The following is a 25,396-nucleotide window of genomic DNA, read 5'->3' as shown; positions in this document are numbered from 1 at the left end:
AACAACTCTTCTCCTCTAAAAATCATATAGATATCAACGGCTTGCTCTTACCTGCTGGCCTTGATGCATAATCTGGGAAGAGGTGCCTACTGATGAACCACTTGAGGCTGGCTGCCCTGGCAGCTGTGTCTAAAGAAGTAGACATACATATAATTAGATCATTTACTAATGTCTGTATGGAACTCAAGGACCTGAAAGAAGATTCCGTATTGTAAGCTCTCCATGGATACAGAAATTTATTTGGGATAGAAGATATTCCAAACATAGTACAGTATTATAAAAATACAATGGACTATTTTGGATGGTTTTCCTAAGCCACCAGGAGGCTTGTGTGCAAATCTCATTTCTGCAAAAAGCATTTCTGTCAAACAATTGTCGTGTTTCTACACTATGTCAAATCTCTGCAACAAGCCACATGAAAATACATGGGGAGATGAATGTTGACTTGCCATTTAAGTTTACTGCAAACATACCTGGTATGCAGTAAGATCAGAAAAGGCCAATTTCATTATGCATTTTCACTCAAAATCCAGGAAAACAATCATTTCAGCACAGGAAACACTACACCAGTTTTCAAATCTTCATCAGAAACACCCCAAAGATGCCAGAAAGACCAGTTTGATACTGAAAGCCAACATTGCAGAATAGTCTGCAGTTCTGAATGAGTAAGCAAGGCAAAAAAAAAAGCTATTATGAATGAATATGAAAGAAATTAGATTGGAATGGCAATGATCACCTTTCCAGTGTCATTCCCATCAGAATGAAAACTGCATCCTGAGATACAGCAGCTTCATCTCAGTATAAAATGGAAAATGATAGGTACGGAGGGAACTTCAGACCTCAATTTTGCAATACTAAAATGACAAGGCCGAATAATATCCAATAGCTGGACAGCTATACAAATGTTAGGAAAGAAAAATTATTAAAAAGGATTGATTTCCCTTTAGCCAACTTGAAAATGCAGAAGTATAAAGTGTAGAACTACAGTTAGACATATTATATGGGTAAGAAAAGTATTTAAGTGGCATATGAGGTATGCAGATTTAGATTTGCTTTTTGAGTGTACTCTTGTTTGCTCTGATCATGTTCAAGGCTCATTCCACAGTTAATAGATAGTAACTGGAGAACAGGAATCAAGTAGGAGGTATATTACTTTTCAAGGAGTTCAGCTTCTATATCTTCCTCTTCTGAAGTGACTTGGTTACTGCATTTTTGCCCTGCAACTCCTGTGATTCAATTCATTTGTTTTTAATCTGCTGCAAAAGGGTTTTTTTAAGCAATATTTTATATGGGATATTTCATTTTTGCTTGCTATGCTGGAAGTTTTACTGTGGTTGTTCTCATTGCTCTATAATTGACTGGTTATTTAACTATGTATTTATACACATACACCAGTCTGGAGAGCTCAGCTATGAGACAACAACAAAATACAAAGAATAAAAACTGGATTTCCAACCCAAACAGATCAGAAAGATTAGGACCCAATAAAAAAGCACCAGCACTCTACTAGGAAACACTCTTTGAGCAGAAGAATCTTGCGCATAACACAAGGTTTGATCCTGTTATTGAACTTCCAATAAATGAACGGAATCATGCTTACAGAAAAATGTTAACCTCATGCAGAATAATTAGTATTTCCGTTACGTTTTACAGTGTTTACAGCAGTTTGCATACATTCTCTTGGTTATCTGCACACAGTAAGAGAGGCCAGGATTATCTCCACATTGCTCACTGAGTGCTGAGCGTCAGAAAGTGACTTGCCTAGTGCATTCCCAGCTAAAATAAGCTTTGAGCCAGGAATTTCCTGACACCAAGTCACTCCACACCAGCATATTCAGTGTTACAAATTTTGCATCCAAATTTAGTAAAAATTCCCCTATAAAAAGTTTCCCCACATCAGTCAAAGGGTAATTTGGCCTGCTTGCTGCAAATTGCTGACCTCTTCTAATGGACAATAGGAAAAGCTGCTGTATGTATTATGGGTCATAAAGGTTCGTTCATCTCTAGCAAACAACTGTGAAATTTCCAATCGTCTTATATATAGCCTATCCCACAGTAAACTATCTGATTTTATTATCTAAATCTCATTGTGTCAATGAGGGGCATATTAAACTGTACTTTGAGAAATCGTCCCTGAAGTGCTATATTTATTTATTTATTTCTTAAATTTGTAGGCCACCCTTCTCCAAAAAGGTCTTGGGGCAGCTTACAATGGAAGGATAAATATATTCCTGTTAAAGAATGACATAAGTAGAGTCAGTCTGTATCTTCAGATTACGAAATAACGCCTTAATTTCACTCACCTGAGCATCCAAAGTGAGCATCAGATAAGTAAAAAAGAAAGTTTTTAAACAGTGTTAAAGGAGTGCCATTTGTCCCTTGATTGACAAGCCCCCTAGGTAAATTTTTTTGTCAAATATCAATGTAAGCAAGCTATGTTAATCATGTCTAGGGGAATGCCTAATAAACTAGGGTCAGGCTGGTTTCGACAACTAATACATTTCTGGCAACGCACAATCTAGTCTCCAAAACTAAAGTAACTTGGGGTTGAGAGGGGAAGATTAAGGAAAGACAGATGATAGGAAATATAAGGAAACTTGAAATATGACGTCAAGGAAAACTAAAAACGTAAGACATTTTTGGAAGTATTTGTTCCTGTAACCTGAGAATAGAGAGTAGACGGTCCTGAAGAAACCAGTGTCGAGAAAGCCTGTTGAGATGGAGCTCCCTGTGGGAAATGGATGAAGACCTGCGAATCTTGAAATACCTTCTGAGCCAGCTGGGAAGCAGGCAGAGACATATCTGAAATATATGATCCAGGTGCCCCAGTGGGAGGAGGAGACAGAAAGTCACCAGTGTCTGAGGAAGTCAATTGTGAGGAGTCACTGGAGTATCCTGGGCTACCTTCTGACCAGATCTGTAGAACAGAAGTGCCCCTAGGCACCATGAACTCAGAGCCCAGGAAGTTACACTGCTCTTCCGTTACAGGCTGAAGACGACCAGGCTGTACAGTTGTTTGAGGAGACTCCTCCTGATTACAATCTGCGGAGCCTCGACGATTTCTATAAGCTCGCTGTGGCATGACTGCACCTTCTCCTGGAGATGCACTGGATGCTTGAACATGGAACTCAAAAACACAGCTTGTTCTGCCATCGCCACTTTGCGTGAGCACAGCAGGCGCGGAATGTGGAACGAATACCGGGTGGAAACTCATCTGTGCGGGATCCGTACTCAGTGGGGCTGACACACTAGACAGGGGATTCATTCCAGAATCCAGCCTCAAGTTCTGGATTTGTCTTGCCAGAAAAGTCTGCCCTGTTTGGTACTCAAATGCAGAACCCTGAAGAGGGCCGCCGTGCAAACTTCTCTGTTCAGGTGCCTGCTGCAAGTGTTGCTCAGCCCCATGGGAACTATGGGATGCAGTATCATGGTGTTCAGGCAACTGGGGCTGATAACGCAGGCTCATCAAGTACACTCCTTCTTGAGTCAACACGTTTTTAGCATCCTCAGAAGGTGCTTGTCCAGGCCTGTAATCGCCGAACACTTGAGCCGCCTCAAATACAGGATTAGCCTGAGCATGCTCTCCTGTGGCTTTGTAAGCTGCAGTGCTCACTGTCACTAGAGCCTCTGGTGTCCAAGCAGTGGGACTACTGCCTGGGAGAAGCAAACTCTGACCAGTCTTGAGCAATGGCTGGAAGTGGCACGTTTGTGCTTCAAGGATGGAAGTGCTCTTGCGCCGCTGAGAAAAGGCCACCCGCGAAGGGCAGATGGGTGGTGGTGAGAAGGACACTGGCCGTTCATGAACGGTTGGAAAAAAGACCTGGGAATCTGGGAATGTTGGGGTTCCCCCACACGGATGCACCATGGAGTGAGGCTGTATTGACATGAACAAGACAAGTAATTCACATATTACAGAAGCATATTAGTATGTTCAGCTCAACGGGAAGCTCTCTTTAGTAAACTTATAGAATGGCTACGCCCAGTTCATGGTCAACACACAGAATGTTTTGAAGTGTTATAAATATCCATTAAATACATCCATGGCGGGTAAAGGTCATATGGCAGTATTTGCTTTTGTTAGAAGCTGCTTTTCCATCCATCTGTTCCCATTAGAATGAAAAAAAAAATTGTTGGGTACTGAACAGAGACTTCCTTTAATGAAAGCCTTTCACCCTATACACTATATTTCTGCTAATAAACTCATGAGAATTAGTGGCCTATCAAAGGAACAGATTTGCTCTGAAACCAGGAAGGGAGCAAAGAGCTTCACCATATTTCTGAATAAGCTATCAGCCTCTCAGCCATTCCACACTACAGTTAAAAATCCTACTTATCAGAAATGGTCACCATCTATTAAGGGATGCCCACTACAATATACCACGTCAAACTACATTTTCAAATCCTCTACTCCAAACACAAATGCCACTTAAAAGCATCAGGGGAATAAACAATGGTACATCAACATAAAATATTTAAATGCTCTGAGTCACTCTTATCCATAATATATGATTCCTTGGGTTCACTGTGTCAAAGATTAGTTTATATTCTGGAAAAGCAGCAGCAAACTCTCATATGACTCTGTACAAAGGATGAGGACCAGTCTTGTATATACTTTATGAATGAAAAGAGGTGTTTCTCTGTACTACAGAACACTGATTCAAACTTCCTTCTCTACTCTTATGAAATGAAACAGAATTATTCAATAAGCTCTCCATTATCCACCTTTTGTGGGCGTAAGACTAGAAGGTCTCATGTTAGACAGAATTATGTACAAAAAAACTACAGCTACTTTCATGCAATCGTTGTTTTAAATAAGTTAAGTATCTTGTGAGCAAAACAAAACCTAAATTCAACCTCAGACCTGTAAGCTGAGGTGGGGAGCAGATCAATCTAGGCAGTACTATAAGACCATGAGTATCTGGCTAGCTTCAAACTAAGAATAGAAACTAAGTAGAGAACTTGGGGGGGGGGGGGAGAAGCCTGATAGGGAAGATCTAACGCAGGGGTAGTCAACCTGTGGCCCTCCAGATGTTCATGGCATTTGAGGGCATTTGCCAGCGTTTGAGGGTGTTTGCTGGCAGGGGCTCATGGGAACTGTAGTCCATGAATATCTGGAGGGCCACAGGTTGACTACCCCTGATCTAAAGTACATGAAGATATTATAGGAAGCATGACAGCCTTACAGAATGACAGGAAACTGGCTTTTGGTGATTTGATTATTTGACTGAAGCTGACTACAGATTTTAAGAAACTTCTTCTCATAGTGCTCGGGACCAACCCTCACTCACTTGCACACAGCACAATGAGTATAAATGGTTACAATCAACTACATACAATCTGAATAATTACAAGTTGCTGACCAGAGTGTGGAGCGGAGGACTGATCATCCAAGTATATCCAATGATGGCTCAATTGCTACATCTGAACCTCTCTCTAAAAGACCTGGACGTTAACAGCCAGCTTTTGGAAGACAAAGAATCCACTTTCTAATAGCACAGAGAAAACAAAACCCTTTTCCACTCTCGTCTGATTACAAGAACGAAGCCGGGATGTATTTAGTGGTGACTTATCTTCAACGAGCCAGGAGGCATACAGTGACATACAGGGTTGACAGAGAGGGAAGGCAGGCTGGAACGCCGGTGCTTGCGTGGAGAGGCAGTGTGCATGGGCAGGACACTCTCCAGGGCTTTGGAAAGCTTTTCACCAAAGGTTTCCTCAGGAGCAGTCCGAAGGTGGGAGGGAGAGAGAGGTGCAGACAACGCTGATGGCGGAGTGGAAGGAGCACTGAAAGGGATGTTGCGGAGAGGGGAAAAGGAAAGAGGGGAAGCACCCACTGACATGCTACAGCCACGTCGAGGCTAAGAAAGGAAACAAAAAAAGAAGTGAACACAAACCACATGGACTAATGAGCTGGAAACTGAGGGAGACACATTCATGACAAAGGCCCAATGTTGACCATAACGCACAGGGAGAGAGATGAACACATGATGAGTGACGTCACATACAGGGAAGAGGATATATGCACCTGGGAGGACGGCAGGCTTTTCTTTTGACTGTAAGGTTCCGCTAGTGTAGGGGTAGTCAAACTGCGGCCCTCCAGATGTCCATGGACTACAATTCCCAGCTGGCAGGGGCTCATGGGAATTGTAGTCCATGGACATCTGGAGGCCCGCAGTTTGACTACCCCATGCACTAGTGCCTTCTCCTACTATATAACGTTCACATGCGCAGGAAGAGATATCTCCTCTGAGCATCTGGCTCAATCGGAATATGGCAAAGTTGTTTCCAGGACCAAGAAGTCTGACATGTAAAGGGCATTAAGAGTCAAAGATCCACCAGATGTCCACATGTAGTGTAGGGACAAAAGTGTTCCTTCCAAATTTTAGTGCAACTGTGTTTAAGTACTTTTGAAGAAACAGCGTGCATTTCTTTCTGGAGTTCATCGGCTATCCAAAATCGAGAATTTGTTTGGAAACCTATAGTTCTCTGTTCAGCCAATGATAACAAGCTATTGAGCATCATCCACATCAAACTGTGGAACAAGACAAGAATTTAATTACAAAAACTGTCTAAGATACGAATTGCAGCAATCTTCCTACACCCCAGAGGTTAGTAGTTTATTTTTCTGGTTAAACAAAATAGGGTCCAAATATATATATATATATTTTTAAGTGCACATAGATACACACATAATTTAATTGTTCTTCCAGCAGCCAAGTAATTCCCCCCCCTGCAACTTACTGCTGTCTGTCCCCCTCCCTCATGTCTCCTTTTCTCAGTGAGACTACAATCAGCATTAAAGTTTCCAGAAGGAGATGGACAGATCTTTTTCCCCCTGTTAAGTGTTCAATTAACTACTGGCCTGCTCCGAAGAACTGCTAGTTTATTCCACCAGTGTTAGCCATGATTATTCAACCTTGAAACAAGGCATGTGAAGATTGCTTAATAGTTTATTGATCTAAGACATGTCCTTGAACTAAAAATAAATCCAGCCAATGTTTTGTTTTGTTAAAGCAAAAAAAAAAAAAAAATCTGAAAGGCCTTATCTGATATGGATATAAAAGGGCACAAAACTTCATAAGTACATTTGAGCAGAATGGGAAAGCATTCTTATATGAGAGACTGATAATAACGTACAGCCACAAAAAGTAACCTGCAGATTTTCAAATCAGAAAGAGTGCATCCTCTAGACGTGGGACAGCCATTTGAGAATCAGATATATTTTCACCTGTCCACAAGGAACAACTTTAGTAAAACGGAGTCGGGGAACAGATTGTGTGTCTTGTTTTTTTTTTAAAGAAGACCCCCAAAGTCAGCTCTGAAAATATACCAGAAAAAGATACTGGATAAAGGGGAACACAAATGAACACATGAAGTGGGAAAGGTATTTGTGCCCACGAGCAATTCAATGCAAGCTAAAATTCAGAACACAAAAGTGGGATCATTTAAAACTGCCGTGTTTGCATGCAACATTCTAACAGGGTTAGGAAACCTTACCTTTACTAGCTGTAATCAAATTATTATAGGACATACATTTCTAACAGTCATTTCCTAAAGCCCCTTGGTGGACTTTCAGTTAGAAGCCTCCTCCCCCCAGAGTCCACTGCACCTGCAGCTCAGCAATGAAGGCAGCTAGACAAAATGTGATATGCCTTCTTACACAGTGCAATCCACTGGAGGGAGTAGCTGTCAATGACATACAGTATTTGCTGGCGTATAAGACTACTTTTCCCCCCTGAAAAACATGCCTCCAAGTGGGGGCAGGTCGTCCTATACGCCGGGTGGACTTCAGTTGGGATAGACATAGCTGCCCATAGTGGCCCACAGTACTGTAATGTAATGTAACAAACTCTATATTTTGAGTGGAAATGTTGGGGGGTCGTCTCATACGCCCAGTCGTCTTATACGCCAGCAAATGCGGTATATTGCACACCTGCAAGATCCATTTGCATTCACAGATTCATACAAGAGATGTCCTCCCTCCCAGCAGAAGCATTCTATCAACGAGAAGCCTTTAACATCCTCACGCATGAAGCTCCTCCGAGCACACTCAGTATGGCTGTATTTTTTAGCTTCATGCCGAGAGTTAAAAGTCTGCACAAAGCCAGGTATATAAATCTGGGCACTACATTATGTAGGAAGTTTCTATGCTGTCTTTCCAGAGAACTTGCCTGAGGCAGTAGTCTTTGCACTGCCGCTCCAGCTTTGTACTTACCCCTGCAGATGTTTGATATCCTCCAGGCTGTTGCGACTGAGGCTGGACGATAGGAACCGTGTATCCTGGGGCTGGGACTGTTGGGATAGACTGTTCATGCTGGGAACCATAGGAAGCAGTCTGATGGCTACTCACACAGGATTCGGTAAAAAGAGACGATCCCTGACCACTGTCAATAGTCCCATCAGCTGTAAAAAGCCAGACAAAAGGTTTTAGATTTCATCAGCTTTGCGACCAGGCTCCAAAAGGGCCATGGAAATTAGTCTTCAAGAACAAGCTAAAATGCAACAATGTTATGCTCTGTGATGTGCTTTTATTTTTATAAAGCCTCTTTGAACATTTTTAAAGTGGGGAAAATACAATTTCCAATAACAATAAAAAATATGGGCCCCATCTATTTCATAACAATCTCTTGAAATCCTTCCACTACAAAACTCAGATTACATTCACATAGAAAAATCTTCAGAAGAAACGCATGCATCTGGAAAGTAACAGAAGCCCTGCCTCTTTAATGATTTAGAAGCCATTAACTCCAAGATCTTGAGACCGCAACAGGACTTTTTCACAGGTTTTTCTGCCCAAACTATCAGGACTGCAGGCCCATAGTCTTTAAAAGTGGAGATTCTAGGGACAGCAAACACCTTACCAGAGTATGCCACACATACTACACACCATACTAGTTAAAGACAACCTGGCTGAAATGGTTTCTGGGCATTAAATACAAAACTAGTTCCATTTGGAGCATGAGGAATCAAGTATGGCAAGTGATCAAGACTTCAAAAAAACCCAAAAGCTTTATTTTCTGCAGCAATATGGAATTTAAATCGTGCCCAAAGACTAAGAAGCACCTACCTTTAGGATCAATTCACTATTTCCATACCACACACTAATGAAAAAAGTTAGCATTTCAATTCTTCAACAAAACCAGCTGCGTGCCATTTTAGTCAAAGAGTGAGAGTTATGACCTTCCTTACTGTTATTTACAAATTCTGGTCTATGTTATTGGTTATTTTCATGCCTTGGCTGAGATACGTCTTACTCCAGCTGTATATCTTTACGACAGGCCATCATCACCTCCCAGATTCCCAGGAGCCACTGTGTTAGCAACGCTATCTTACACAGATAGCATGTTCCCTTCTCCAGAAAACAATATGGCCTTCATATCTGAGCAAAGCGCCCTCATGATTAAGGATGTTCTGAAGTCACTGTTACCCTTCTCCAGTTACAGCTTCCCATTTTAATATTTCTCCCATGGTTAGGACAGCAATTTTACTTCTACACTGCTTATGTGTGATACAGGTAGATTGTTTTCTTGGGACTCTGAACTGTAAGTAAGCCTCGTTTGTTTTATGCTTGTTCTAATAATTCCCTGCAACAACTGCTGACTCTTCAGCTACTTTTGACATCATTACATGAGAAACCGGCTTCTGGACAAGAAACAGCTTTTGGAAGCCACCAGTATCCCTCCTCCCTACAGTGAGGAGACTGGTATCCATCTCAGTCTTCCTTAACACACAGGTGCCAGGAGGGTGAGAACTTTTGCGGATACATTTAAAAGGTGGTAAAATCTTCTAATTCTCTCTGGCTCATGATAGAGAAAGAAATTTCACTAGATTAACATTTGAATAGAAAAATAATTTAATCAAAACATACCATGAAATACCACAACTAAATATTTTAATTAAAACATTAAGGGGAGGGGAGAGGTCCACAGCTCAGTGCTGTACAGCAGTGGTCCCCAACCTGCGGGCCGCAGCCCGGTGCCGGGCCGCGAAGGCCATGGTGCCGGGCCGCGGCTCCCTCTCCCCCCCCCCCCCGCAGTAAAAAACTTCCCAGGCTGCAAGCTTGCGGCCCGGGAAGCTTCTTACTGCGGGAGGGCGGGGAGAGGGAATCAGGGCCGGCTGCGCCCATGCGGGCGCGGCCCGATGCATGGGTGCGGCCCGATGTGTGGGTGCGGCCCGCGGGCGCGGCCCGCAGGCGCGGCCCGACGCGCACGCCCGGCCCGATGCGCAGGCGTGGCCCGATGCGCGGGCACGGCCCGCGCGGGCCACGGGCCGCGCCCCAATGCCCTGCCGGTCCCCAACCTCAGAAAGGTTGGGGACCACTGCTGTACAGCATCCGCTTGGCATGCAGAAGGTCCCAGGTTCAATTCCCGGGAACTCCCATTTAAAGGACCAGGTGATATGTCTTTCATACTTACAGATGGTCTGATTCAGTTTAACGCAGTTTAAGGAGTTCATGTGTACAAGAGCCATAATTTACTAAGAGTGATCAAAGGAGAAATTTAATTTTCTGATTTATTTTTTTTACAAAAAAACTCATAATAGATTAATTAGCACTAAATGAATACCGGTGGTTGATCCTTTGACTGAAATAATTTCACAGTCTCTTTCTGATCTAAGGTTTCCTTCAGTTATGAAGAATATTTCTGATTTGGAAGCACTGAAAAAGTGGCAGACCTTCTATAAACTGTTTCTACAAGACAGACAGCCTGATCATTCTTTAATAATGCCTCAACAGAATTATTCTTTTTGCAATGGACATAATGTTACCAAAGTTCACGCATATTGTTTTTATAAGTCATACAGAAGACTAGTATTAATGGTGGAATCCAGGTCCTGAAACATGGTTTTATACCAGATCGCTGAACTGGAATTTAACCATTAGCCTCTTGTGGCGCAGAGTGGTAAGGCAGCAGTCATGCAGTCTGAAAGCTCTGCCCATGAGGCTGGGAGTTTGATCCCAGCAGCCGACTCAAGGTTGACTCAGCCTTCCATCCTTCCGAGGTCGGTAAAATGAGTACTCAGCTTGCTGGGGGGTAAACCGGTAATGACTGGGGAAGGCACTGGCAAACCACCCCGTATTGAGTCTGCCATGAAAACGCTAGAGGGCGTCACCCCAAGGGTCAGACATGGCCCAGTGCTTGCACAGGGGATACCTTTACCTTTAGCAAAAATATAAATAAGGGGAAAAAACAAAAAAAAATGATTCTAAAGCTACCTGTACCATCATTACAGCACTAAGTCTTTAGAAGCTGCTTAATGTCAGGAACTCCACAGCTTCCCTACTGGGGAGTTGAGGAAAGTGTTCCCTGCTACTCTAGGACATTCCCCATACCAAACAAATTTAACTTTTTCACATAAGTATTTCTGTCTCTGCAGAAGAAGCACCTCCCTGAAAATTGAATTTTACAGCACTGACTGAACTCTGGAAAATTCTAATGTTGTACAGCTTTACAGGAGTAGTAGCTCCACACCCTCCCCACCACAACCCAGCCCAAGGGATGAACATTATGAGTCAGATAATATGTATATGCACAGGCGATACTTACAGAGCACTGATGTGCTGGGCTGCTGGTATTGCAGTTGTTGATGCTGATCAGCCTCTGGTTCCTCAGGCTCTACTTGTGTGGAAACTGAAGCTGAAGTGGCGGGGATGGCAGTGGTACCAGTGGCAGGAGCAGCATGTTTTGCCCCTTGCTGGGTAGCACCTGCTTGTAATTGCTGTTCTGTCTGCTGCTTCTGATTGACTTCTTCTTGCTTTCTTTTCTCCTGCTCTTCTCTCACCAGTTGACGCTGCTCCCTTTTTCGCTTGATTAAGGAAACTCTGTCCTTTATGGCCTTGGCCATTGTCTTGTGATCCCCTTCGCAGACATATCCAGATTCAACCTTAAAAAGTTTGATATTTATCAACACACTGTTGATATGATCTTAGCAGATGGCAAAGGTAAGCTGAATAGGTTTCGATAATAATAATTATTATTACATAGTAAATAAAAATTGAGTTGATTCATAGGATGTCCTGCTAAGCCATGTTGTAATGAATCAACAACAAAATAACACAAGAGCTTTCACATCTTATGAGCAACGCAATACAATCATAGATCCCATCGTAAAGAATGATTCCCCCATCAGAACATCTCCATGGACAGCATACTAACTACTACATACAAGATGTGAATTTGATGAATGCCAGCATATTCACCTGCCAGCTACCAGCTGTTCTGGAGGGAACTGAACGTGCCCCCTACCTATCTAACTTTGTTAAAGATGGTCACACATTTGTTCAAGCAGAACATGTGGTCTCAAAACCAGCACAGATCACCACATCTAGCAATTTGTGTGGATCTTTTACACTGTGAACCACTATCCTACAAACATGGAAAGTTCTGGAAAGTGATCTACAGTTAGGGAGCATGCATGTGTTCAACTAGAGAGGAGATCTAGCAGTATCTTTTGGGGAGAGAAAGATGAGAATTACATTAGGGAGTGGGGAGGACTCTTTCTTTAAGTTATGCTCAGACCAAAATCCCAGCTCTATGGTATTTTACGCCATGAGGAAAAAAAACAGGAGTCTAGTCTAGCTTAGAACTGTGCTGGAAAATGCAGAAATCAAGGCAGGCTTCTCCATATGCCCTGAAAAACTGTAATATGCTGAACTGACACCTGGATACGAGTCCTCAATCTCTTAGAAAAGTTGTGTGGAAGCTGATAAAAGTACATTAACATACTCCTGGGAAGGTAAGTGTACTGACCGTTACATTTTGTTTAACAGAATTATGGGATCAAGACACTATGGGGAAAAATTGAGCACTGTGAAACTGAGACAGGAGTTACTGAATTTTAACAAACAGGACAGTCCTACACTTTGGGTTTTTTTCCTTTTTGACAGTAATTCCCTGACACTATCTTGCCAGCTGCACAGGATTGTGTCATGCTGCATTAGGAGGAACTGTTTTTAGGGAGCAAAGAAAGTCAACAGTTCCCAGTTATCCTTGTACTAAAACACCTTTTTTGTTTTAATATGCTTGCTTTCATAATAACTGCCAAACTTCAAGTAGGTCAAATCACAGCTATAATTATCCAAGCTCTAAACCTAGAGTGACGAGTACATTACCTACCATTTCCTGTGCTACATCCTCTGGGACATCTCTTTCCAAGTCAAAAGAAAATTCTATTGCTTCATTGTCCTTGTATTTTCCCTTAAGTTTTTTAATGTCTTCAATTCGTAACCAGAGCTTGATGGCAATTTTCTCTCCATCATCTTCTTCTGCCAGTTCAACCCGCACACCAGTTTCTTCCTGGAAGAAGGCATGATTCAGAAGGTCCTTGATAGCATATCTAAACAAAACAAGAAGGGAGAAATGAAAGGAGAAAAAAATTGTTAAAGGCTTTAGGTTTCAGCATAAGCCACAAATCTATTTCTCCCATTAAAAAAAAAACAAGCAAAAAGTCCATGTTGCACTTGAGATTCAAATATGTATTTATATTCATGACTTTTTAAAGTATGAATGCCGGGAGACACCATTCGACACCAAAGATTATGCAGCCAAGTTCACCATTTATTAAATATCACACATTCTGTATGCTATATATTCTGTATGCTCACAAAATTTGTTGTCAGGGAATGGATGGGAAAGTAATGACTTGCATGAGGTAAAGACCACGCATCCTCATTAGTGGAAAGAATACAGAAGTTCTCCACTGGTTTCCAAACATGTAGCAAAGCAAAACATTTAAAGCTCCACATCTGTCCCTCTCCACCCTCGAAAAGAGAAATATGTTATTTCCTTTTTGTAGGACAAGTGTAAGTGAGACGGTAATGGCCTTTCTACCAAGAGAGAGATTAGTGCCCATCCTAAACTATGTGTAATCTAATCTTATTTTGAGGGTAAGACTTGAACTCTTCAAATGAGGGAAACAGGACTATAGTGTCTTTATTTAATCAAAGCATGTAGACAAAGGACTGAAATATATTTGGCTTTTTGAGATAATGCTTTACGAAAAGAAAAGAGACTCAGTGCCATGCATCTGATAATTCATAAATTACATGCTACAATTCTTACACATTAGAGTACCTGGAAGATCACCTTTTAAAACCAGAACTGCTCCATTTCTGTTGCCTAGTACAAGTGGAATGAATGAAAGTTTTTACCTTTCGTCTTTGTTCTGACGGATGCATCCCTCGATTATTTCTTTTACTTCAGGAATTGCTACTTTATCAAAGCTAGCTGGCTTGACTCCCTGAAACACAGAAGCAGCAACAGGGGAATGTGGTAACCGAAAGACACATTAATAGATCTGAAGAAGTTTATGACAAATGGTGATTGACATTCCTAAATTCTGTGAACCATCAGTTGCAATCTCCCCACGTCAGAGATACTGGATACTTCTGAATCATGATTTCACATTTCAGTTCACCAAAACCAGTGTTCTTTTCAGTAGCCTGGTTAAGGGAAATTTGCACAGCCATGTGAACTTTATACCACCACAGAAAAAAATCAGATAGCAAATACCTAGGCAGTTAATTAATGTGAAATTCTAACAAAGGAGTCCATATATGGTGGGAGATTTTTTAAAAACCACATTGGTGTTTTGCCTGTATTTTTGCCACTGCACTGTATAAATAGTAATGCATCATGAATAAGAATGTCTTTCAATTAAAAAAAAAATTAAACAGGCGCAGGAGTCCAATTAGTAGCTATACAGGAATTACTTAATGCCTATCTTTGCCTTTGAAGTGCATGTCAATTAGAGCAGGGGTAATCAACCTGTGGTCCTCCAGATGTCCATGGACTACAATTCCCATGAGCCCCTGCCAGCAAATGCTGTCAGGGGCTCATGGGAATTGTAGTCCATGGACATCTGGATGACCACAGGTTGACTACCCCTGAATTAGAGAACATGACAACACCCTTCTGGGTAGTGGCCTGCAACATTTTCAGGCCGAGAACCTATCTTTAAATCCAATCAGCAACTTAGGACCTGATCCTTCTATGTCCCCTTGTTTCTCAAAATCATACAGTTGGAAGGGGCCATACAAGCCATCTAGTCCAACCCCCTGCTCAATGCAGGATCAGCCCAAAGCAGATCTCTCATTCTCCAGTCAAGACAGATCTCCAGCAGCCACCCTCCTTAGGTTTTGATATATCTTGCTAGTAAGTTGAAGAGCAATACTCTACAAAATGCTAGTTTCACCAAAGTCATGATCAAAGGAGTCTCTCCATCTCAACACTAGTCCATTGTCTAACTTCCCAATCCTAAATTTTTGATTTTTAGGAATATCTCAGCGCACTTCAATGTTATTTAAAGCAATACCACTGAGAGGATGGTATAAAAATCAATTAAATAAACACATGAGAGCTACACAAGCAGGCAACCCAGAGCCAAAATGTTTCATACTTATGTATACGGTATTTTATTTTGCATATAGATGAGACCATGAAATATTTTCGCTACTGACCTAAGAAGACAATGCACCAAAAAGAGGCAGCAGCCAAGTCCTTCATCCTAAATTCTCAGTTTAGATTATGTTTCATATAACTATAAATTCTGAAAAGTGGGTCTTCGAGAGCAGCCATTGTTTCAAAAACTGGATTTAAAACCTCACTTTTTAGAGAGAAAAGAGGAACATAGGCAGATCAAAAATGAACCGAGTCTTAAATAAATGGTCTGGGGAAGACTGTATTCAGTTTGGTGTAGTGGTTAGGAGTGCGGACCTCTAATCTGGCATGCCAGGTTCGATTCTGCACTCCCCCACATGCAGCCAGCTGGGTGACCTTGGGCTCGCCACGGCACTGATAAAGCTGTTCTGACCGAGCAGTGATATCAGGGCTCTCTCAGCCTCACCCACCCCACAGGGTGTCTGTTGTGGGGAGAGGAAGGCGACTGTAAGCCGCTTTGAGACTCCTTCGGGTAGGGAAAAGTGGCATATAAGAACCAACTCTTCTTCTTAATTAAAGATACCTCTAAGGGAAATCCAGGGACAACAGCAGCACCCATTATTTTCTCCCCTCATTACATCTGACTTGTATCACTGTCTCTATACCAGAAACAGAACTTTCCTTATTCGCAGTGTCATTGCTCCTCCTTCCAAGCCAACTTTTTGTTTCTGCACCATGTTTTGAGCTTTTGCTATCAATCTTCCCAGACTCCTCCTCTTCAACAAGGCCTAGGCCCTTTGTCTCAAGCAGCATATCTTCTTCTTCCTCAGAGTGCAGTAAATAATTCTCAGGCATCAGCTTTCTACAAGAAATTAAAGTGCCCAGTTATGGGCATCACCTAGGCTGATTCTACAAGGAAAACAAGGAGATTATTCTGTTGCAGAAACTCTAGTGGTGTTCCTTATTTATTTTGTTTCCACACAAATTCATCCTCCATCTTTCCTAACATGGTGTTTTCAGGGCAATTTTTATGCCTTTGGAGTGGAAGATATGCCTTGGGTCTGAATGGAAGGAAATCTCCTTCATATGCATTTTCACAGTGAACTATCTTGGTATCACTGCTGACACCAATCAAAGTAAGATTTATTTGGGGGGAGAGGTTCCCCAGAGCAAGGAAGTACATAAAGGTAAAGGTATCCCCTGTGCAAGCACCGAATCATGTCTGACCCTCGGGGTGACGCCCTCTAGCGTTTTCTTGGCAGACTCAATATGGGGTGGTTTGCCAGTGCCTTCCCCAGTCATTATCGTTTACCCCCCAGCAGCAAGCGGGGTACTCATTTTACCAACCTTGGAAGGATGGAAGGCTGAGTCAACCTTGAGCCGGCTGCTGAGATCGAACTCCCAGCCTCATGGACATTGCTTCAGACAGCATGTCGGCTGCCTTACCACCCTGCGCCACAGAGGCTCATTAAGGAAGTACATACAACTCTCAATTGGCATTTGAAGAGTTCCTGAAGTTCTCCTCTTTTCTGAAGCAGTAGGAGTGCTATTAGTATTTTCAGTGAAAATGACCACAATTGCACACCAGTACCTTCCAGCATTGAGCATTACTCCAAAGGATTCAAATTATGCTCTTTATTTTATTTATTTTTAGTGCAGTCCTGTGCTATTCTTGAACGGCAGTACTTAGTTACCATTTTAAAAAGTGAATGTTGAATCATGACAGCTGCATGACAAAAGTGTGTGTGGGGGGGGGGGTGTTTGAATCCACATCTGATGTAAAAAGAAAGACCATGGCTAAAAAGGGTGAAAAACCAGATTACACTGTGCCATGAGGAATTTGTTCCAAGTGCAAATTGAGCAACAATCACACCAGCAACATGACCACATGGAAGGAAAAAAAATCACTTGTGTGGAATCAGCCCTAGGGAAAATCTGAAGTTAAAATAGTAGTATATTTCCCTGGTCTAAAACGACTCTCACCTGCTAGTGGAGTGGAAAACACATTTAGGGAGGGAGGGAAAGAGTTGAGAATATGACTGAATAGTAAAACATTTCAGGCTAGAATCTGTGTGCTCAGTCCTAAGCCAGTGTGGCAGTAGTCAGTGTGTGACAAGAATTTGGAAGGTCCAAACCCAAATTCCTATGCTGCCATGAAACTTGCTAGGACAGACCTTGGAGTAGTTGCCCTCCCACAGGCGAACCTACCTCACAGGGTTGTTTGTGAGGAAGATAGAACCAAACGGACCACCCTGAGTTCCCAGAATGAAGGGCGGGACATAAATGTACTATAGCAAATGGAAGTGAAAATTTGTGTCTTAACTGTCTTGCAAATGTTATACCGTATATACTCGCATATAAGCTAAGTTTTTCAGCCCTTTTTAAGCTGAAAAAGTCCCCCTCGGCTTATATGCAGGTATTAAAAAAACAGCTTCCAGACAAGATTGGAGGGTGGGGGTGGGAGACAGGTATATTTGCCTGAACAAGCAGAGACAGGAACAACAGAGACGCAGCAAGCCTGGGAGAGAAAGAGCAGTCACTGCCTCCTCCCCCCTCCCTGCCTTAGCAAGGCTAGCTAAAAGCTAGCACATGTTGCAGGAAGCTCTGAAGTCTCTGTCTCAGAGGGAGAGCAGAAGGAGGAAACACCCCTAGGGGAAGGAATAAGGGCAAGAGGGGTCATAGGGAAAGAGGAGGGAGGAGGAGGATGGGAAGAAAAGGGGGGAAAATCCTGCCCAAAACAGGGGGGAGGGGAGGAAAGGAGAAAAGGCCACTATCCAAACACCACCCTTGGCTTATATGTGAGTCAATAAGTTTTTCCAGCATTTTGGGGTGTAATGAGGTGCCTTGGCTTATATGCGGGTCGGCTTATATGCGAGTATATACAGTAAATTCAAAAACCTGAATCTGGATTCACATTAAATCTCAGTCCTCAAAATAGGAGAAATAATTTCAAACATTAAGTACAAGACGGAGAGAGTCATGAGATTCTTTAGCTACATTTAAATAAACCTCAGTGGGTTTTTGGGTAACAATGAACCACGGTTCCAGTAGTTTATACACTCTCTCATCTTCTTGTATGAAGATGGAAACTGAAGGCTCACTCATTCCACCTAAAAGTGCCTTGTAATAGCATCCTAATCAAATGAAATGAGAAAGCATAAGTTTTATTTCCTGACTACAAAGCAAGATTCTAAACAAGAGTGAGGGACATGCAAGCCGGACAGATGCCCTAGCTCATTCTCATCATGGACTGCAGTTGAATATATGTTACTTCACCAGCATTCCAGGGATCTTTTGCTCCTATTTCTAACTCATATTTTAATTTCTTGCCAAAAGAGACCATTGGCCCTTCACTAAGGACCTGTTCACTAAGGACCTAATTTTTTTCAGGTATTAATTTAAAGTTTATTTTTCTAAGTTTATGCTTCTCCCGGCTGTTAAAAATTCAACTTGGGAGAGGGGGCAATGGAACTTGCCTATATTTGACTGAAGCCACAAATATGATACAGAAATCATTCCTGGACTGTGACAAAAAATAAACTTTAGTCACTTCTGAGATTTAGAATGCAAACTCATTTTGTGCTTACTGTTACATAAAGCCTCCGGGCAGGGCGGTATATAAATACAATAAATAAATAAAAATAATAAAGTACCAAGTATCTTGACAGAACACTACTTCATGCTATTTTTTTCTGGGTTTTTGGTAAAAAGGGGAAGAAGAATTGGTTTTTATATTTTGCTTTTCTCTACCCAAATAGGGTCTCTCAAAACAGTTTACAATTGCCTTCCCTTCCTCTCTTCACACCAGACACCCTGTAAGGTAGGTGGGGCCGAGAGAGCTTGGAAAGAACTGTAACTAGCCCAAGGTCACCCAGCTGACTGCATGGAGAAGTGTGGGGAATCAAACCAGATGAGAGGCTGCCACCCTTAGCCACTACACCAGACTGATTAAGCCCCCAGGGGGAGAAAGCTGTGATATAAATATCTTCAAAAGTTCTTAAATCATGCACAAACAAAATTAACAATTTCAAATTTGTTAAGTGGCTGTTGTTTTATAAAGTATCCAAATACCTCGCAAAGCTAGTAATCTACCAAGATCCCATTACTATCTGCAACACTGGTAGCTGCTTATCATTTCAACACAATAGTTAATTCATGCAAACTTATTCAGGAAGAAAACCCTTGGTTACAAACTGCCTTCTTGTGACCTGATCACATGAAATGGTTTCTAAACAGCCCAGAATACACTTAAAAAAAAAAAACAGGGAGGAGGGAGAAGCAACATTGAATAACATGGTGTACCAATCTGTTTCCAGAACAGAAAACAGCTCGAGGGCTAAGATGACATCCACAAGCAGAACACTCTTGCCCTTGACCGAATATAAAAAATGGGTACTGTTCATTATGTGCTAGTTAGTATTAGCATGTCTTAAGTTCAGGTCCATTACTCCCTATAAGAACCAACACACAAAAGCATGCATTTTCACATCTACTAGCAATGCAGGTATCATTAGCTTACATACACATTACTGAATGAGAGAGACTGCATATTAACACAGATTTCTGCAACTATTTCCCTCATGAATAGATGGGCACATGCTTGCAGTGCTGTATAAGGGAATATCAAAACATATATATTTGATTGTGACTAGCTTCAGTCTTTTCTGTGGAAAAACAACTGAGAAAACGTATCTGCCTAGCAGTATAAATCTTTTCCTTCCGCTTGTATAGCATTGTTCACAGATGTCCATTGAAAAACACTTTCCTACAGTGCTAGGCGCATCTTGTTCACGCAAGACCAGAGCTATGCACAAGCAGGAAGCGCCTAGCACCAAAGGGATGCAGCCAACTTTAAAGTCTTTAAATACTTAATATTCTATCTCTTTGCCAAGGGAGTGTTCTGGTGTATTTGTCCCCCCCCCCCCAAGCTATCCAGCTTTAAGAGCACGGTGTTTCATACAGAGGACTGAAATTAGATGGGTCTCCCTCCTTCTCATTTTCCTCCCACCTGTGCATTTTACACCATCTCAAGTCCATGTAGCAAGAGGAGAATTTTTAGGTGGGGTGAGAGAGTATCTTTCCTGGCTATTCTGGGTTCTTTCTATATTAAGACATTTTAAATTGGTTTTTAACAGCGTTTTAGTATGGTATTTTATTATTGTAAACAGCCTCAAGGCCCCTTGCAGGGAGGGGTGGTATAAAAATCAAATAAATAGTACCACCACTGTGCTGAAGCCTGCAATTGCATTCAGACTGGCGGTGCCAATTCAGACACAATTAGTGCCAGTGGAAAGCAACAGCTCCTTCACTTCCTTTTACTTCATCATTATACCGCCCCTGAAATTACTTCTCACCTACAGAGGCACATACAAAGAATTAAGATCCACATCCACACAAATCATGAAGTTAAAATGTGTTCCCTGAACTGTCACATACACATACTCTAAAGTACAAAACTAGGATGGCAGCTTTTTAATACCCAAAGTGCAAAAAAGGGGGAAAAAATACAGATCTAAAGAGAATTCTTTAGTAAAGCAATCCAACTCCTATTAATTTAATTGGGTCTAAATAAACTAAGCCACCATAACTGAATTCCTTACCTCCTTAACACAGTCCTTGTGAGAACAGCAGCAGTGGGAATTTATGATGACAAACACCGGGCAAAAATCTCTCTTTGATAAATCCATCGGGAGACAATCCACACAAAAGTTCACACGCAGCAAAGTTCCAGTTGGGAGAAGGCACTATTAAAGTCCACAATTAACGCACAGCAGAAGGCAAGCAGACATCGAGATCTGAAGGAAGCATATTCTCCTCCTTTATCATTTTGCTTTCCTTCATCCTGTGCGTATGTCTGTGGAATTCAGTGTTCAGTTGAGAAGCCTGCTATCACTGCCAAAGCCCCTTATGAAGCCGTAATAAATGCCACACAACAGGTAAGCATGGCAGGACTCCTCCCATCTCACCCCCCCCCTTCACAATTCAGGGTGATTGGAATAATCCAACACTCCAATTTTCCAACACTCAGAATAGTTCTTTCCAAATCTCACCACAGCATTATGCAACAAGCTGCAAAGAATATGCCTGGAATTGATATGCCTTGATTTCTTAGAATTCCTTGCAAGACCACTGTATTTTGCTTTTGGTTCTGCCAAAGTATTATTCTGTCAAATTAATTAATTCAAGTGAAGAATTTGGGAACTGTGCTTGAATCATGGTAACAAGTCACATACACCATTTTTTGATTACTGATTCTACTCTGAGGGAGCAGCAAATAATAGAAGTTTACCAATAATTTACACAATCTTTAACGACGTTCTTACAAGTACACATTCTACAAGAGGTTTACAGCAAATCAGCAGGTAGTCCTAGAATATAACTGAGAGTCAAATGTAAACTTCCAGCTTAAGATAAAAGGTGCATTTTGTATATCTTAGCTTCTCACCCATTCTAAGTCCCTGGACCAGAAAGATTATATTCCACTGCCATACCACCTGCATAGTGTTACTGGTATTCAGGTAAGAACTGCTGCATCACAGCAATCAGCATCTTTCTGCTGAAAAATCAAGGTGTTGCTGCTGAAACCTGTTAGATTCAAGATGGTGGCTCTGAAAGGCTTCATTAACTTTATCACTCCACAGATTATGCAAAACATAATCATTCCCAGGTGTATTTTTATAAAAGGAATAGGTCTGAAATATAACAGAATGGTTTAGGAGGATGCGGGAATAGGATTGTAATCAATGTTTAGTATGTTTTATCCTGCTCTTACTGTCTTCTACTTTTTCAATTCAATTTTCTGCATTGTTTGTATTATATCTGATACCTTTTCACTGTGTTTCTAACTCTGTAATCCTAGACCTGTTGCATTGTTTACTGGACATCATATGCACCTTAATGTTTTATATTGGGTGACTTGCTGTGTGTCTCAGCAAAGAAGGCAGGCTACAAAGTAAATAAATAAATAAATGTTTGGATGGTCTTTAGGCCTTCCCCTAAACTAGAAGCTGATTAAAATCCCGGAAAGGAATTTTACCCTAACTGCTTTAATGCCTTCTTAGACTTTGTAATGAACTGCTCTGGTCCATGGACTTCAAAGTCAAGTTGCACAAACAAGGTTCTTTTGAAAATCTACATTGCTTTTTTGCTACACGATTTTGGTACTGGTCTGAGCTAGATGCAGGCTGCTACACACCATTAACAGATTTTTTTTAAAGTACCCATATCTTAAATGGCCCAAGGGAATACTACAGAAGGCAATTAATTTACTTCATGCATTTCATGAAATGCCTGTACCTGTTACTAGTTACCTAAACCATGATACTTGCATGCCTAACTTGCTTTAGTCAAACTCAAATTTTAAGTGTCAAATCACCAAAAGTAACTCATTCAAGTACTGTGAGTTCAAGCATCCTCAAACTTGTTAAGCCTGTAGGTGCTTCTTAGAACTTTGGGGAAAGGGTATTAGGTGCCCTCAGTAAATGGCAGGCATTAGGTGAAACTAACCACACAATGGCTGTCATAGAGCAAAATAGGAGGAGGCTCCAAACCCTGCAGATCCAAAGGTAATGGTTTTTGGGGTCTTCTGAAGCATCACCTATTTGAATACGATGAAAAAAAGAATGATTTTCCTTTTGCTTTAAGCAAGAGATAATGTAGGGAAGAAGTCAATCAACAATCATGTAGGGAAGAAGTCAATCAACAATCAAAAACAGTACAGGGCACCATGGCACCCAGGAACACCCTGTTGGGGATTACTGTATTTTCTCAATATCTAAGCTAAAATGTTATTGAATATAATGGAAGATTCCAGATCGAAATCCTCATTCTGTCATGGAAGCTTGCTAGGTGACCTTGGGCCAGTAACACACTGTGAGCTTACCTACCTGAAAGGTTTGGTGTAAGGGCAAGATAGAAGACAGGAGAATAATGTAAGTCACTTTCTCCATTGGGGAGAAGGACGGGGAATAAATGAAGTAACAGAATAAATATAATATGATTGTGCTTATTTTGGAAAGAATCAGCAATTTACTTTGTGTCATCGTTTATCTATGACACAGTACACCTAAATGATGGAACTCTAATTTTATGCCACCCTATAAACTGCTAGTAATGAAACAATCTGGTAGACTCTTCCCTTGAGAACTGTCACTGAACTGAACTAGAAGATCCTATTTGGGGGCGCTTTATATTTAAGAAAATCAATCTATAGACCTTAACAATCTATAAAACTCTTAAACAGTTAACTGAAGCTCAGTTGTCATTTGATGTATGTATGTGCAGAGCCGATTGTCTGGTGCAAGCTTTCTTAACCAGGTTTTCATGAAACCCAGGGGTTTCTTGATGGCCCTGGGAGGATTTCCTGAATTGGTGGGAGTTAATTTTTTAATATTTTTAAATTTGTCAAACACTTATTGAGTGATGTTGACTGAATGTCAAACCCCCTCCTGCTCCCAAAATGGCCAGTGAGCAACTGTTGGGGGTGGGAAGGGGAGGGGTGCTGAATGGGCACGTACACAGTTATGTTCCCTTCCATATTCTGACCAATCACTTGTGGGTTTTCTTGAAGCATGAAGAATGCTTCATGGGTTTCTCAATGGTAAAAAAAAAAGTTGAGAAAGACTGGTTTGGTGGGTCTCTCCCTTGAAAGAACTGAGAAATAATGTACCGGCAGATGAAGCCCATATGATGTTTTCCGTGTACATTGGCCTCAACTGTAAGCCTGGCAGAAGAGTTCTGTCTTACAGGCCTTGCATAACTGTACTAATTCCATTAGGATCGTTATGTTCTCCGGGAGCTCATTTAACCAGGCAGGGGCCAGGGCTAGCCACACGTCTTTGGGGCTGTGGATCACAATTTGGTTGGCCATGGCCAATCTAAGCATTCTCAAGGAGACGTATATAGATAGGCGATTCCTCAGATACGCAGGTCCCAGAACGCAAATGGCCTTAAAAGTGTGCACCAAGACCTTGAACCAAATCTGGAACTTCTGGCAATCAATGCAGCTACTACTGGTCTTATATGGGTCTTCCATGGTGTCCTTGTGAGGACCCAGGCAGCTATATTTTGGACCACTTGTAACTCCCAGATTAGAGCCAAGGGGAGGCCCACATAGAGCAAGTTACAACAGTCCAGTCTAGAAGTGACTGTCATGTGGATCACTGTGGTTGGGTGTTCTAGAGCCATATTCCTGAAGCATGTCCATGAATCATGAATCAGTCCTACTGCTGACATACTAAGGATCTCATTTGGATTCCAGATCAATGTGTAAACCTTGAAAGTATCATGTTTTAGGCAAGATAGTATGTTTGATGTGGGTTAGATGCTTATGATATGGATGAGAGTGATAAGGAATATGGGAATTAATCCATAGCCTGCCTCTTAACGATAATATTTAAGGTTTTAACTACTTGCCAAATTAGTGACATTCATGTGGAAAACATCTGCTCACAAAAATGGCTCATCCAACTTCACCAATATGAAAAATTTTAATGAACAAGATAAATAGCATCAGAGTATGAGACATTTTAGTTTGACTATAAAGTAGATATTCTATTTAGTTCCAACACACATAAATGCTTAAAGTGAAATTTGTAACAGACTCATGCTGATTTGGGGCAATTTAAAGGTATTTAAGTAATTTCCAGGAGTCTTTGTCTCTTTTAAAGATATCTAGATAACACACATGTGGCTAACGTTTCGACTACAGTGTTTTTTGTAAATGTGCTTCACATTTTTAAGAACAAGCTTAAAAGTTCCATGTACATTGAAAAGGGCCAGGTCACATGTTTTATCTTGCATGTTAAAATACTCCAACAAAACAGAAGCTTCAGCCAATTTATCATTTTTTTTGTCTTTTCATGTCTCCTTAAATTAGGATCTGAACTGGCTGCCTAAGGTGGTAAGCTCCTCCTTACTGATGTTCTATAAGCAGCAGCTGGATTGATGCTTATCATGGATGATTTAGGCTGATACTGCATTGAGCAGGGAGTTAGGCTACATGGCGTTTATGGCCCCTT

At 41.5% G+C, this 25,396-nt stretch overlaps 1 protein-coding gene across 8 annotated transcripts in view; it reads right to left on the bottom strand.

Moving 5' to 3' along the window:
• The window catches only part of WNK1 (WNK lysine deficient protein kinase 1), a 127,409-nt gene that overhangs the window by 47,042 nt on the left and 54,971 nt on the right, over positions 1 to 25,396 (bottom strand). For 6 of the 8 annotated variants that reach the window (XM_077339995.1, XM_077339998.1, XM_077340001.1 and 3 more), the window contains exons 5-9: positions 14,150 to 14,238; positions 13,116 to 13,335; positions 11,547 to 11,883; positions 8,216 to 8,403; positions 52 to 129 (exon numbers count right to left, since the gene is read on the bottom strand). In XM_077339995.1, coding sequence (XP_077196110.1) covers positions 52 to 129; positions 8,216 to 8,403; positions 11,547 to 11,883; positions 13,116 to 13,335; positions 14,150 to 14,238 — 912 coding nt within the window. Of the gene's footprint in view, positions 1 to 51; positions 130 to 2,662; positions 3,875 to 5,603; positions 6,086 to 8,215; positions 8,404 to 11,546; positions 11,884 to 13,115; positions 13,336 to 14,149; positions 14,239 to 20,977; positions 21,259 to 25,396 lie in introns of those variants that run through there. The other 2 variants (XM_077340003.1, XM_077340002.1) reach the window with 2 other exon arrangements.

The sequence above is a fragment of the Paroedura picta genome, chromosome 5, assembly GCF_049243985.1.
Source record: "Paroedura picta isolate Pp20150507F chromosome 5, Ppicta_v3.0, whole genome shotgun sequence".
NCBI lineage: Eukaryota > Metazoa > Chordata > Lepidosauria > Squamata > Gekkonidae > Paroedura > Paroedura picta.
Note: the sequence above shows the minus strand (reverse complement) of the source record. Positions and strands in the feature narration are given on the sequence as shown.